This window comes from Gasterosteus aculeatus, chromosome 16, assembly GCF_964276395.1.
Source record: "Gasterosteus aculeatus chromosome 16, fGasAcu3.hap1.1, whole genome shotgun sequence".
Taxonomy (NCBI): domain Eukaryota; kingdom Metazoa; phylum Chordata; class Actinopteri; order Perciformes; family Gasterosteidae; genus Gasterosteus; species Gasterosteus aculeatus.
In genome coordinates this window covers 4,500,490-4,516,367 of record NC_135704.1, presented here as the reverse complement: position 1 = coordinate 4,516,367, position 15,878 = coordinate 4,500,490, and the positions used below count along the sequence as shown (strand labels likewise).

At 41.4% G+C, this 15,878-nt stretch overlaps 2 protein-coding genes across 2 annotated transcripts in view; one reads left to right on the top strand and one right to left on the bottom strand.

The window, feature by feature from the left end:
• The window catches only part of LOC120833821 (transmembrane protein 163a), a 39,796-nt gene extending 36,054 nt beyond the window's left edge, over nt 1-3,742 (top strand). Inside the window, exon 8 of the mRNA XM_040201346.2 lies at nt 64-3,742. Coding sequence (XP_040057280.1) covers nt 64-124 — 61 coding nt within the window. The 3' untranslated portion in view covers nt 125-3,742. The remainder of the gene's footprint in view (nt 1-63) is intronic.
• On the bottom strand, nt 62-13,463 carry LOC120833820 (alpha-1,6-mannosylglycoprotein 6-beta-N-acetylglucosaminyltransferase A-like). Its single transcript, XM_040201345.2, has 19 exons — nt 13,362-13,463; nt 13,036-13,169; nt 12,809-12,893; nt 12,540-12,737; nt 11,731-11,916; nt 11,508-11,569; nt 11,253-11,342; nt 11,089-11,151; nt 10,562-10,738; nt 9,732-9,901; nt 9,446-9,571; nt 9,056-9,189; nt 8,788-8,921; nt 8,201-8,344; nt 6,585-6,731; nt 6,291-6,404; nt 6,125-6,199; nt 5,888-6,045; nt 62-4,546 (listed from the first exon to the last, which is right to left on the bottom strand). The coding sequence occupies exons 2-19, from the start codon at nt 13,126-13,128 to the stop codon at nt 4,345-4,347; spliced, it is 2,358 nt and encodes a 785-aa protein (XP_040057279.2). The 5' UTR covers nt 13,129-13,169; nt 13,362-13,463; the 3' UTR covers nt 62-4,344.
• Nucleotides 13,464-15,878: the final 2,415 nt, after the last annotated feature.

Sequence of the window (15,878 nt, the reverse complement as noted above, 5' to 3'; positions counted from 1 at the left end):
CGGCCTTTAACTGTTTAGAACGAACATGTTCCGTTAACGGTGGGACCGTTTCTGCGCCCACAGGCTCCTGAAGGACATGGTGCCCCGCGTGAGGCAGACCAGGAACTACGAACGCTTTGAGTGAGAGCGCGCGTTGAAACACAGAAGGCGGCGTGCTGCCCTCCGCCCTCTCCGCTCCGCCTTTCATACACACTTTGATAAACATCTCACCGGCACATACACGAGCCTAACGCCCATCTTCTCATACAATAATATATACACACCTGCTGTGCACTGTACTTAGCGAAATCACACATTCAGACACAACACACATGAACGCACAAACGCAGGTGTCGGAGAGACTCAGAGGGACGAGTGAAGCGATTGAAGACCCCATCCTGGAGAGAAAACACAAAAAAGTTATTTTTATTTATTTCATGCTCTCCTTCCCCTTTTTTTTAATGAAACCACCAGTTTCCAAATAAAAATGTAGAACAAGGAGAAAGCAAGAGGCTTAGTCTCCTGTGTTCATCAGGAGATGCAATAGTTGCTGTTGCAGTTTTCCGCCCTGCAGGAGACTCCATTATGTCAATTTGACCTTTACGTGTCCAGCTATTGTCAAGTTGAGAAAAACGGGTAGCAAGATCAAAAAGCATCAAATGATGATTTTACTAAAATGAGGCATCCACAAAAATTCACGTGAGATTTTCTTGAGAAAACGTATAATAAGCTCTTTTTAAGTGTCTTTGTCTCTGTATTAACAATATCTACTCTGTGATGAGCTGAGTGCTACTCACTAATTATATTTAATAGGATTGTATTGTATTTGTAGTTTCTTCCTAAATCAGACAGAAAGTTCCTGTTCAAACGTATACCAGCCTACAAAAAGGAAAGTGAACCCGGTCAGAGAGTTCTTGAGTCAGCAAACACAGCTTTGTCCAAGAGGTAAAAACAGTTCAAACATCTAGAAACCTGTCGACTAAAGGCAAACAGCAGTAAAGGGAAGAGGACAAACGTTTGCTATAGGAAGGCTGTAAGTCTAGAGTGCATATGCACATAACTCAGCCCTCTGCTCTGTGGCATTAAAGCACAAATTAGCCAACTGGTTTGTTGCCAGTTCAGCACATTGGCTTCTTAAAAACGAAGATTGATCTCAGAGTATTCGGTGTGTTTTGTCCTAATTGCTGTGTTTGACTTCACTGTACATTGAGTGCGTGGCTTTTGATTAGTTTACATGCACAAATACCTGGTCCAGTGATTTACTGAAATCCGCACAGCGGCTCTTCTAACAACCGATGAACAATTATTTAAAAAAAAAAAGTTTTTAAGGGTGAGAAGGAAAAACATGTCTCAATATTTACGCTGCATCTTTTGTTTTTACACCTTGTCATGTTCAGATGATGAAAGTATGTGACTCTGCAGGAAATTCCCTGATATTATTTGTTATAGCCATAATGTTTTTCATTTTTTTCTGCAGAATTTTTTACTGAATCCAGTTTTGATATCAGCTAATTTGTTTCCTTCTTTTTGCCCTTGTGTTGACTGCAAAGTTCCTCTGGAAAGTTGGATGAAAAGACGTTTAGAACCTATAAAACAAAGCACAACAACAAAGGTGAAGCAGCCAGTGGGAATACCATTTTCATTGCCATCATTTACAGATATATGTATATTTTTCAATCTGCTTACCTGCTTATTACTCATTTATTTTGCATGTTAGTATTGTTACCGTCCATCAGTATGTGTAACGACATGAATGTAAATACAAACCACACAATTTTTAAGAATGTCTATTACACCGTTCAGTGCATAAGTAGCAAAAAGTCACCATATTGTCGTAGTCCTTTGTATGGCCGACATAAAAAGGCTGTTTTTGGAGTAGGCATCATATATTTAAAGTGCAGGATGATCAATGTTACATATGGTTGAAAAATATTTACTATATAGCGCTTATACTGTAAATGTTGTTTTACATATTACTGTAGAATATTGGTGAAAGTCTTACTTTAAATGTTTGCACTGTGAGTGGAAATCTCAGACTGGATGTAGGTGAGACTGACTTATCACTTATTAGACCATTTCAAATCGATCGATCAAATCGTTGTTTCACGTGTCGGAACCAGACAAAAAGAAATTACCCGGTGGCTCAAATGAATGTTGTTTCACTTGGTTTTAGTTCTCGGACATGAAATTCACCTAATTTTAAAAAACTCTCACCCAAGAAAATGAGCAATTAGATCAATGAAACTGAGTTTTCAATTATTGATTGATATTATGAAAATGTGTTAGAATAAACAAAACTTAAAATAAATGTTTATGAATAACACATTGGCAAAAAGACACATACAGGTATTTGAATGGGCATGCTACCCATGAATAAAAATACTTTAAATGTGGATCCAGAGTGCCGTTGCGCCCCCTTGTGGCTGCCGGCCATGTGACAGGAGATGTAATTAGTCTTCCAAGGGAGAGAGACTGAATTCATCCCAGACGGAGGGAAGTAACAAAGGCCTGTGCACTGATCCTAGACGTGCCTGCATCCTCTCTACACTGTAATTATCATCTCTCACTTGACATTGTGGACGAGGTGCAAACACTTGATTGTTATGGCTCGTTTCGGTGTGTGAACAATATATAAGTTGTCGTCGTGAATCAGCTCACAATGCTGCGACTCACCAACAGCAGATTGATTTGTAATGTTACCGCTCCGATGCACACAAGACAATCCCTACAATGACTTTTCCTAGCAAAGCACAGTGTTTACATGCCAACACCCACCGCAGCAGGCGCAGAACAAACTCCTCGTAACTCTTGGTAACAGTGTGCTTCATGCGCTCGTCTTCTCACATGAAATATAGCGTATTGATGAACTGATTACTATTTTGATCTTGGCAACAAGTCCTTTCTACCTCTCTTCTTTGCACTTATTTTCATACAAGTTTTTTGTTGTGCACGTTCATGCTACATTCAGGCCTGGTGCTGTGATGAAAACCGCGGCGCCCTTGCACACCTTAGTAGTGGGCGATCCTTGCTGGACTGGACGGTGTAGAATCCGAATACGCCCCCCCACCACAAAAAATAGGTTTGAACCTGCCTGTTCTGATGTCCTGTCCAGGGAATCATAGTTATTTTTCACTGCCAAATGAATTGCTTGAACCGTCACAATGACTAGAAATCACCTCGGACATTTGCACAAACATGCATTCGTTGGAGAAGTGGTGAGATGCTTGAATCACTGATCCAATGAAATAACGATAACGAAGACACATAGAATTCTGCAGCTTGATGCATCCGTCTTCTCTTTTGACATGTCTCTTTCATTCAGTCAAACCCTTGTGTGGATGGATAGACAAATTATTATTATTGCTTCATCTGACTGTTGATTTGACGTGATTTAACTAACTATCATAGCAATGCTACCAATCGGTGGCTATACTACTTTGCATGAGCGTGTAAAACCTCTCACAGCTTCAGTGCGTTGCAGCCACACAAACACACACACACACACACACACACACACACACACACACACACTCACACAAATATACAAAACATCAAGTATATGGAAAGATGTAATGGAATTTGCATTAAACCTGACTGTATATGACAGAATATATTATTTGTCTGCTAGTACAGTAATGACATCCGTGGTAACAGATGATGTAGAAATGGTTTATTTATGTAAAGAAACTATGAGGTATCTCTCTATGTCAAATAAGCAATGTTTTATTGACAAAATAAAGGTTTATCCTGCTCAATGCTGAAACATGTTTCTTTTTTGTTGCCGTGGAAGGTTTTCCTACCACAACACAGATATCCGTGTGCCAGAGCAGTCAGCATGGAACCAATACTACCAACGTATTTTCCTTGCGTCTTTGGTAACTACATGGTGGAGAACTAACAGCAAGGAGATGGCTGGGAAATATGTCTTCATGCTGTTTCTATGCAGTTGACAGTGGACTATGAAACACCTCGGGGGGGGGTATTCATCATCATCAGACAGGCAGCGGCGTGTCTGATGTATTTGTTGGCAAATGATGTGCTCAGGAGAAGTGAATCGTCAGGAAGGGGGTTTATGGACTACATGAGGAGTAAAATAAATCTTTTAATTAATGCTGCATCAAAGAAATGGGGAAGTGAAGTGTTCCGGTGTAATTGACATTTTCATGTTATTTAGATCACAATCTGAAAATGGTAAATAGTGCAGCTGCTCCTTTTGTATTAGACAGTGTTGTGGCCCCATCGAGGGAACAACATGTCATTACCGTTGTCATACCAGAAACCTCAGACAAAGTCTGAGAAAGTCGGATAAAACTCAGGTGTAAAATACTTCATGTACCTTCATGTGCATTGTTTTTCATTCCCGGATTAGATACAAGCTTTGCATAACGCTATCTGTTCCTTGATATAGTCTCTACAGGGGCAGATGCGGGTCAAGGACCGGTCGGATCTCACGCAGCTGAAGAGCAGCGGGTCGGACTGGAACACGCAGTGTTTTCTGTGGCGGTTGAAGGCAGGAAACACCAACTGGCTGTCAGAGAGCTCCGAAGTTTGACAATCTACGCCGTGGCTGGAAAAAAAGAAAAAGAAAAAGAAATCAGTAGCAGCTGTCTACTAAATCGTGTCCATAGACCATAGGTTGTAGTTCTCATGCAGTTGGAGAACTTCAACCATACGTGGAGATGCTGATTTTAAAGGACTTGACGCTCACTCAGAACCGTAGACTGTATAAAAGAAGTGGATGCAGTTGCCGTGACAACACCTTTTGGTCTACAGCTGTGAAGCAAATTTTGCTGTCGCCATCTTGGATTACAGTCTTTGCAATCTTTTAGTTTTGTCCATTCAATGAACATAAGTTAGCATATTTGGAAGGCGGAGGAGTGACGTAGAGACTCCATTTGTCCCTGGCAGCCTCATTGAGTGTGGTCTGCTTTATGAACTATTTGACTGTAAATGGGCCATCAATTGAACGTCAAGTTGTAATGAAAAAGAGATGAAACTATCGATTGAGACCGTTTACTCATGTTTACAATGTTTAGTGAGAAAATAAATCAAGAGAGAAATTAAGTAGTTTTCACAAAGACTTACATACAACCAGATGTATTTTTGCAACAGGTGGGGTGGCTTACTTTAACAAAAACTAGGGTGCTTTTTTTCAAACCTAGCTAAGCAGTTTGGTTGTCACGAATTCTCCATCTTATTAGCTTTTTCCTGCCTGCGTTCTTGTCAATTAACTCTACTGTTGATCCAGATCCTGTCATCAACAAGAAATCACCTCATTCTCTTCACCTGGTCCTCATGCCCTTCCCACCTGCAGCCCATTCCCTCATTAGCCCCTCACTATTTAGGTCCCCACACTTCCACTTGCCCTCTGCCAGATTGTCTTGTGTGCATGCCAAGTTTTCCAGTGTTTTCCGATTACCGATATCCCGTCCTGACCTAGCCCGCCTTCTCTTGACCACGTATTCTTCCCCTGCCCCCTTTTTGGATTAGTTTGCCTGTCGGATTGCCATCCGGTTTCTCGACCCTGCCTGTCCCTGTTTGCGGATTTCCTGCCTGCCCCTCTGGATTTGTTTGCCCATTGGAGAACTTTTGATTGGATTCTGCCTCGGAGTTGTGCTTTTGGGTTCCAATACCTGTAACCCTTACATTGGTTGCCTGAAACATTTAGCTTTTTAGCAGATAAACTATTTTTTTTCATCATTCAAATCATGGGACATTCCATCTTCTCCTACGATTTGCAGAAACATACAATGTCAAAAAGAATTCTAGCGACCGGTTTGAAAAGAAACCACAATCAAATGCTCCCTCTGTACCTATTTCCAACCATGTGTCAAACCACATATGATGTAAATAATGATTTGTGTGACTGAAGCAAAGGCATGTTTAAGCAGATAAATGGAGGACTTACATTAAAAGATCCTTGGCGTTGTTGACATGGGGAAAGAATGCGGGTTCACAGATCAGCCCGGCCTGCTGGCACGCCTGTTTACAGGAAGTGTTTGCCTCCACCTTCAATACCCTGAGCGCGCTCAGTGGGGGCCAGCTCGCTCCTTTGTTACAGAAGTCCTGAGGTAAAGACGTGAGATGAAAAAAGTCTAATTACAAAAAACCCCATTCCCCTTTTCCATCCCAACATTCCTATAACCTGTTTCTCGATCAGGATGTTGACCCGCTGGAGCATTCCTTCACAAGAGAACTCGTAGGGAAGGTGGGGCTCGATCTGAAATGTATGAGCAACGACTGAAATTTTAGAATAATTGTGTTTCGTCTGTATTTTTGCCACTAAAAGGTAGATTGTAAAGGGTACTTACAGTCTGATTGAGGATAGCAGTGAGCGCTCTCTCTACGTCCGTAGAGTTGTGAATGTCTACCATCCAAACGTAGGGCTCTCCTATGGCCTCGGCATAAGGATTCTGGGATGTCACCTGCAGCACAAACACACCAACAGTAGCATTGAATTGCCTGTTGGATGAAGACTATTGCGTTATTCCTGGTTGTCCATTGACACAGATTTCGTAAAGTGTTTAAAAGGTTCCAAACATGTCATTTGTTGTGTGAATCGTCAGATCACATTAAGTGCTTCAGTTTCAAATAAAACCCCTGACCTCTCTGATGTTGGGCTTGCCCTTGAAGAACTGTGTGTTCAGGCTACTCCGTGGGGGGTCGAGCTTGGGGTTCAGGAAAACACATCCATTGGCTATCGCCTCCAACGGGGCGGGGCCTTCATATGGGAAAGACAGGCCGACAAAAACCTACCACACAACACGAATAAAAAAAAGAAATGTAGTATGGATTTCCCAAACGCTTGTAGGCAATAGAGAAGTATAATGAAGTACAAGGTAACCACATACAGTACACTGCTTTACGCCCACCACAATGTCTGTTGGTTATTGACACCGGGATAATAAATAAAAAAATTAAGCTCTTATAAAATACACAAAGATTCTCTTTGAAATGTTGTGTGGACCCATGAAAAAAAAACAAGAAAATCCTTTTCATTATGTTGTTTGTATTGCTGTCTAATTCAAATGGTATATAACATTTACATCATCCAATAGGTCACTTTGTAAAATGGAATGAGGGTTAGATTTAGGAAGCGGTGAGAGGTTGAGGGAGTAGGGGATGGGTGGAAGGAGGAATGGAACTGGGGTAAGAGATGAGGGTCGTGGGATAAAAGGTAACGTACGGAGGATGGAAGGGAGGGGAAACTTTGGCCTTTGTAATCGGGGATGACTGAGGTGAACCAGATTGGTTGGTTTTTGCTGCATTTGAGGTGACAGATGCATTGATAATGTTGGACATGATAGCATGTTGTGACGGATTAGGTGAGAGTTTGAGGCAGTGAAGATTTGTGATGTTTATTTCACTTGATTTAAGGAGGGAATGTGTGAATGTAATAAAACTTTTGAAGCTATTACATCAAGCGAGGTATAATGTTGAGATGTGGAAGGCTCAGCTAATGTGGTGGTGCCTGGGTGAAAGGTACGATGCAGATTGCATCGATGGCCTTACATTGAAAAGGGGTCATTGTTTGGTGCATTTTGGCTTCAGGAGGAAAATAGAGATGTAATTAAATCCAGTTTCTATTGTGATGCACTGCATAGAGAACTCTGTGCTGGAGATTAGGCTATTGATGATTGGAACAGTAGAGCCGTGGGGGGAAATTTGCCGGATGTTGGAAGGCAAGGGGCTGGCGACCTTTAAGTTGTCTGAGGATGGATGTTGTGAATCAAGAGGAAAGTCGATTACAGCCTAATTTGCTGCCAGTGAAGGACGGCGGGACCAGGTCAGCTCGTCTTCTTCAAAGGGGTAATTGTCAGAAGGTCTGAAAAGAGCTCCAGGTCCATAGTGTTCATTGTGCTTCACTAGTTGTTGGGGAGGAAATGAGCTGTGTTCAAGGTGTGGTCCTTGTTCTCAAACTAAGTTTACAAAACAGTACCTTTTGGCGCTCCCTCGTCAAGGAACTCTATTTGCATTTATAGATTATTTATTTGGATCTCTTTGCATTTACTCCCAGTGCATAATCAGGTTCCACACAACTTCACGGTGCTTCAACAAAGTCCATTATCACAATATAGACCAATACTTTTAAAAACCTGATAATAGGATGTTTAGATTTGATAATCCATCAAATATAAACATTATGTTGTCTGCTTTAACATTTTTTTTATATAGCAATTGGTAAAACAAACAGGGTTGAATCAAAAGGAGACACATTCACCTTGCTCTGTCTCAACAGGACCTGAACCTCAGAGCCTTTGATGATGCCGTGGTTTATCACGTAGCTTGGGATTGAAGCGCTGTGATCTACTGTCCCATGGACCTCCATGTGCTTGTGGATAACGTCCAGATATGCTTCTTTACCCTGCAGTTTGACAGCAGAGCAAAGCAAAGGACGACATGCTGGATAGTCAATGGATGTCAATGGGAAAATATCAGTTCTGTGCCTGGACAAATGTGTATAAGGGTGTCTGAATGAAAAACGGGGGCCAAGTAAATACCTCCACATACTAAATCCACAAACTAACAGGCAAAAGGTCAAATAATGTTTGTAGCGATTGGGCAGTTTGGTAATCAGAAAGTATGAAATATTAACATTAATACAGTTATTATAGGCATGAAATAGTAATTTAAATAGAAAAATACTAAAACAGTGACAGCCGGCTTTAATACTTTAAACTTTCTTTTTTGAACATGATCTGAAAATTTCCAAAATACCTCCAATGAATACTGTAAACACTGATGTGTGGAGGAATACACATCTTATAATATATATGAGAGAAACAACATTATGAAATACATTGGTACCTCCCAGAAAGTGTGTCTCTTGCCATACACAAGGGCCTGGTTTTGCCTTTTGGTAGAGTTCAACCGCTCAGTTTCTTTGGCACTCAGCTGGTGCTGCACCACGAAGCCCAGGAACGTGTTGTCTGGTGTATGAGCTGCTCACAGCGAGACAATATGCAGTGCAAAAACAGATTGGAGTTGCTGTTGGATGTGGTTTACCTCAGATCAAGCTACATTATGTAAATCACATTGACGGGTGTTGGAAATATTTGGAGAAACAGAAACATACGGAACATGGTGTAGAACTGCATTGGGATCAGGTTGAGTCCACCAAATGGACCATTGAGGTTGTGCTTTTGGGCCCAGGTGACATGATTGAAGTCTGGCTCAGTTCCGAAAGTGTCCAAGATGCGCAACTTACATCTGATCAACAGACACAACACAGGTACACAGTTACAGCAACACATTAATATGCACATTTCTGACAGCAAAATGCACAAAATGTAAACACTGGAAAACCAATAAACCTCCCACACTCCTGGAAAACACCTGAGCACCCCGTGTAGAGTGCCAACATGCATATTCTTTGTGTGCCCAATGTCTCACTCACACATATAACTCAAACATGTAACGTAATAGTTTAAATGCAATCATTTGAGGACCAGGATGCTGGACTCACCTGTAGTTAACCCTAGATGCCTTTAGTACTTCTTGAATCTGTTTGAGACCGACAATGTCTGTATAGATCAGGCTTGCTTCTATTTCTGAATGGCGAGTTGGGCAGCTACCTTCAAACGCTAGGAACCTATAGAGATAAACACAGGAATGGGCCTACATGGACTGTTACAATGAGAATCACAGGGAATATTGCAAAGAGTGAATGTAATTTATGATGACGCAATGACACCAGTCAGCCTGACAGAAAGCAGCTGGTGACATCGTGCCCTTTGTGTGTGCATACTTACTGCCTGAGGTCGAGTTTGGAAACACTGAAGTGGAGATGGTGACCCAGGATGTATAGTGTGGAGATGAGGTCACTCCACTGCACTAGTTCTCCAAGGGGGCCCCCACTAAATGCTGCCTCGGCTATTCTAAAACCTGATTCAGAAGTTAGTGCTCCAGGATACACCAGAATCTGGGAAATGGTAAAAACCATGGACAAAATGCAACAAAAACCACATCCTCTTCTTTGTCTTATCATCATTCCACCAGAATTTGACGAATATCATCATTCTACTAATCAAATGATGTTATTTAATCAAGCGAACTGAGAGCAAAGAAAGGGCTAATTGATTTTCTTTGCCCACCTGCGTGGCTTGGATTCAAAGTCAAATCTTTTTAAGATTTTAAAGAAATATTGTGTCATGTCAGAAGGCTTTTGGAAATCTCAGTAGGCCTATAGCGATTTAGTATGATGGCTCGTCGATGGCTAGTTGATTCAAGATTCAGTGATACTAGAATGAGGACATGAAGTAAGTAGTAATTGTAACTAAAAACACGTCCAACCCATATGCATCGTTATCAAACACACAAATTGAAAGGTATAATTCAATCTAACAATGATACAGTCGTGACTAATGAACTCATTGTCTCTATGTAAGTCATTTAAAACATTAGAGTGGTTATTGTTTTGATAATCAATGACAATGCCTTCCACGATCTATATTATCCCCTATTGTGCCCTTTGAGAACAGAGGGGCATCAAAGCAATGTCTAACGCCGGCTGGTCACTAAACTGTCAACTATTATTCAAATAAAAGTAACAAGATGGTTTAGATTACATGGTATAGATTACCTGTTTAGCTTTCCTCCCTGTGACGTTGTATTTGGCTGAAAGGGAGCGTCCAGCCTCAACCCAAATCTCTTCCATACTGACAATTCTTTGGTGGATCCAACGGAACTCAACTCTCTTTTGCAGAGATGAATACAGATCTGAAAGATTTCCTCTTACGACTGCAGGTCCAGTGTCCTCCTAGAGAAATAGAGTTAGCATTCAGTTTGAAAACGTCCCTTTTTTTGACCATGAGCACCACTCACAGCATTTAATTGACATTATAACCATTTGTTTACTACTCAGAGAGGCTTAGCCCTCCACTAGAATGGGTACTAGTTTCCTCAGATCACACATTTGCATACTGAAAACACTTTGGCCCGTAGTAGCAACCACCAAATCAACACCGATGCAGGAAGTAGCAACAGCCAGCTCGACAGAAGCATCCCAGCATCAAACTCAACACAGCCGTCTGAGCTGTGCACTGTCAGGACCAGTAGGGGTCCGTCTGTGCTTATTTTACACAGCAGATACCATTGCATTTACTGTACCTCGAGGTTTTCCTCATCAGCTGGAATCACGCGGCCTGGAAGCAGCGGACACCACGACTCTATCTGTTTTCAACACAGACGGAAAGAGAGGAATTGAGCACGTATGTGGCGAGGTCTTTGTCGGCCGGGGTCACCGTGTGATGTGAGGGCTTGAAACTACTCACCTCGCTCAGGTAGATGAGGAAGGAGCAGAGAGAGCCGTTAACCCCGTAACGGCTGTAGCAAGGATCAGACCTCCAGCTGACTTTCATCCACTAGGAAGCAAATGATCACGATCAAGAAAGTTAAATAACATTAATATTATTATTAATTTAATCTAAGAGAAGGATTCTTGCTTCAACCTCAACAGTTTTACCTCTTTGCAGTACATGAAAATACTTTGAAAATCCTTTTTTTAAATGATTGATTCATTAAATTACCTCCAATTTTGCTTTACAGTCTGGGAATCCATCCAAAGGTGGCAGTGAGCAACGTTCCTTTGCTTTGTTTTGATCATGTACAAAACACACAAACGACATCGTGCTTGCTTTTTAATACACGCTTTACCAATCCACACTTAACAAGTGCTTTGCCAGTTTTAACTTCCTCTTCCTTCTCGCCCCTTAATTGAAAATACACGTTTAGTACAAAGAGTCTTTTTACCAATCTCGACTTCATCCTCTTCCTTCACAGCCTTCAGCTCGATGAGTTTCTCCATGTGAGCAATGTGTTGATGCAGTTGGAGTTTATCAGAACGCAGGTCCTCGATAATCTCATCCTTCAGTCTTTCTTTCTCTTTTTCTGCCTCTGCCATTTTGATCTGGAGGGTCAGGAATTCTTCTCTGTAGTCTTTTGAGGGAGGCGGGAGAGAGACGACGAGAGGGAGTCACAGTGTTTGACCATGTATTTAAAGAGAGACAATCCGCACACTTTACAATTAGGACCAAACAATATAGAGATAATGAATGATATCATAAAAACTTAATCTAATGAGGTACATTGGTTTTTCACTGAAAATACATGGAATTACCAAAATTCATAGTGATACTTCATTTTATGTGATAATGTGTTTGTAGAATATTACTCGGCTTGGAGCTCTGTTGTCATTCAAACATGACACAAACATACAATAGTGAGCCACGGCACGTTCATCGACATCTCAGTCATTAAGATCACAAGGCCTGCCTGTTTACACAGCACTTACTTTTTGACATATTTGTCTTTTGAATGTTTTCTACTGGTTGATAATGAAAAAAAACAATAACAAATAAAGCTATCATAACTTATCATTTAACGCCATTAAGGTTCATCTAGCCAAGATTTTAGTCCTGTATATTGTCTACATTTACACATCGGATTTCATCACTTTTTTTTACGGTATTATGATGTCCACATGGTGTGGTTTCTCATAGTTAGGACCGTCCACAGGGGGAATACAGTTGGCGTTCTAAAGAGAAGAAGAGTCTTTTTACCAGTCTTGACTTTCTTCTCTTCCTGTAGCTTCACGAGTTTCTCCATGTGAGCCACTTGTTGATGCAGTTGGAGTTCATCAGAACGCAGGTGACCAATCATCTCATCCTTCAGCCGTCCTTTCTCTTTCTCTGCCTCTATCTGAATCTGCAGAGACTGTATTTGTTGCTGGTGGTCTCGCAAAGAAGGCGGGAGGGTAACTAGCACAGGGAGAGTTTGTCGTGTTGAGGAATTAGCACTCTGCTTAAATACATCATTTCATGGACTCTACCTTTAGGGCTTTGTTCCTCCGCTTGGCCGAGCCACCTCGGCCTGTGGGGGCCGGTCACCCCGACGTCCTCCTGGTGAGCGTCGCTCTAGAAACAGTTCAGAAAGGAAAGACACACGTGTTTGTAAAGAAACAAAAAAAAGGCCAATTTTCTGCCCATTTTGAATATAAGAATATGTTTGTATGAGGCAAACTGTTATGTTGTTAAGTGGATCAGTGAAGATACAGACCAGGATGAAATATGATAAAGATAGAACCCAGATGACACCGATGCCTAGGAGCGTCCACAGGCTCCTCCACAGGGTATTTGTCACTTTTCTCATATTGCAAATGGACTCAGCCTAAGACGATGGACTGCTCAGGCCTTGATAAAAAAAAGCGGCATTTCTTTAACTTAAACTGTACAATTCTGCTTGTTAGGCGTTGATAAGTGAGTGAAAGACATTCTTGTACGAACCTCTGTGCCACAAATTCTCTGTTGCACACATTTATCATTAAATTATTTCATCATAGAGCTCCAATATCCACAGTTAGAAGGAATAACTTACACACTTACCTTCAGACCGTATAGTCATCCACTTTTAACCAAATCAGCACAGCGGACTGCGGATTTTGCTCCAGCAGCGTCTCTTGCGATGCAAATCGAGGATGCAAAAAGAGGACGGCACATCAACTGAACATAATGTCTGTGAATACAGAGTGTACAAAAACCCACTCACTGTTTTAAACACAGCGTTGAACTTGTCCTGACATATGGCATTACATTACCACAGAGCCCTCTTTTATCTGACCATTGTCTGGGAACGTTTGAATTCCTACTACCGGTGGCTATTATGCAAAAGCTTCTTAACTAATCTGATAGCGCTGCAGCTACATTTAAAGAAGTGTATCGTGGCTCAACTATGGACTCTCTGAGGATCACATTAAACTCAATTTACTCTAATTGCAACTAAAATTGCTAAAGATTTGGAAGAATCTCGATCAGTTTGGGGAGAACTTCTTGAAAGTCATAAGTAGGAGGAGGTGGTAGAGATCAATACGCTGGGTTTTGTTGCTGATTGAAGGTGTCAGTGGTGGTGGAGGGTTGCATCCAGTGCACGCTGAAACAGAAACTCACAGAGAGAACAGTTTTTAACATTTGACAGCACCGATGCGTTTGGTTCACCGAAATGGTGCCTGTGTCTGGTAACTAACGGGTTTTCCCCCAATCAGCTGACATCGCAAACCACCGGGAGAGAGAGAGCAACCTGGGACATGCAAAGGCTTGTTCAGCTTGTCTTCCTGACGGAATTTACGCCTATGCTTCATTCGTGGACTGACATGTTGGCCTCAGTTAATCAGTCTCTTCATTAGTTAACCGGCAGCTGTTTGTCTGTTTCGGTTGGTTCTATTTTGTTATACAGCATCAGTTTTAGCCACATTTTGTTTATTGGGTAAAACCTGTTTTGTCCTCTTTAGGCTTCGTAGAGCACCAATGTTGGGAGGCTAACCACCGGTGGTGAGGTACTAGTGTTGCATGCATGTATAAAAACAAAGGGAAGCGCGGGGACTGCAGCATTTATTGTGAGGACCGATGTGTTGCAGCTGAGATTATGTACCGGTAACTCCCATTTGTAGTCTGTGTCCTCTACTAAGTCCCTGTTATGTTGTTTACTTTGTGTTGAACAGGACATTTCAGAGTATCTTCTGTGCTCAACCAGTGCTGATATCCTCACATATAGTGACTTTAGAAACGCTGATGTATATTTAGACAGTTTTTCTCCCATCAACCATGACCAATTCACGTCATGTCTTCACCTAAACCTTCTATTCGTTTAATGTTTTATTTCTATAAAAAAAAAGGAAAATAAAAACAAAATATATAGATAGATAGATAGATCGATAGATCGATATTATCAACAGGCCTTTTGCAGCAGTACTTCAAGTAGGTGTAATTGAATATTTTCTTAACAAACCCACTCTTGATCCAGATGTGTTGGATAACTATAGACCTGTCTCTGACCTTCCCTTAAGATCCTTGAGAAAGGAGTAGCAAACCAGTTGTGTGACTTTCTACAAAAGAGTTTGCATGAGGATTACATTTGAGTAATTAGAGTGCATCATTGGCACATTAACAATGCCCTTTTAGTTGCATCAAAGATTTGTCTGTTGTCATGTTGGACTTCAGTGCTGCACCTAAAACTGAACTCAAAGACAAAACAGAAGTATGTGATTTGGATGAGAGCAACTCCTATCTAATGATATAGTTTCTCTAGATAGCATTTCCCTGGCATCCATCTTCAATGAAAATATTAATGGATTTATCTTTGATCGGGATTATTATTATTATTATCTCCCAGAACAAATTGAGAGAACTGCCTTTTTTCACAGAAAAATGTGCACTTCACGCACACAGAATAGTTCACAGCAATTCCTCATCAGGTTCCTCTAATAAGTCTGTTTAATATCTCCAGGCGTTTACTGTACCATAGTACACCTGTAGAAAGCTGCACTTCCTAGAGGACGGGTTACTCGTGGTTCCAAGAGTCTCAAAAAGTAGGATGATAGCCAGAACCTTAAGTTATCTGGACCCTGGACATCCTGCTACTGTCATTGTTATTGGTGGTCACATTACTATTTCTATTTCTCGCCGAGGTTTCTTCTTTTTTTTTTTTTCTCCCTGTTTTTGGGGGAGTTTTTCCTGTGCCAATTGCAGGGATCTATGACAGAGGATGTCCCATGTTTAAATATAAATGTTGACCGATGGAGCATTTGAAACCATGGCGTAGTTATTGTCGATCCAACAGAGGTTGACTGATGCTTTTTTTACTGTTGGCAGTGATGGCTATCTCACCGTATAGTTCACTAGGATCCTGTGCTGGACTGAAACCAGCAAGTAGAGTCCGGCCGAGTCGTGGTTGACCTGGTTAGCTTGAGTTCTCTGACAGCAAAAGTGGGGGACCTTCCCCGCCGGATACATTCTTTCTCCTTCCCGGAGGCATCACTTTTGCATGCAACATGTCAATTGTTTAACAGAATAAATATGCACACTGTCTTGGCGTATGCCCTATAAACCAAAGCTACCTCACCATCT

Coding starts and splice junctions, on each gene's coding strand:
- LOC120833820 (XM_040201345.2), bottom strand. CDS start 13,128: ATGAGAAAAGTGACAAATACCCTGTGGAGGAGCCTGTGGACGCTCCTA. Junction 11,152..11,252: donor TCCTCATCTACCTGAGCGAG/GTGAGTAGTTTC, acceptor TGTTGAAAACAG/ATAGAGTCGTGGTGTCCGCT. Junction 6,046..6,124: donor ACATCCTGATCGAGAAACAG/GTTATAGGAATG, acceptor TCTTTACCTCAG/GACTTCTGTAACAAAGGAGC.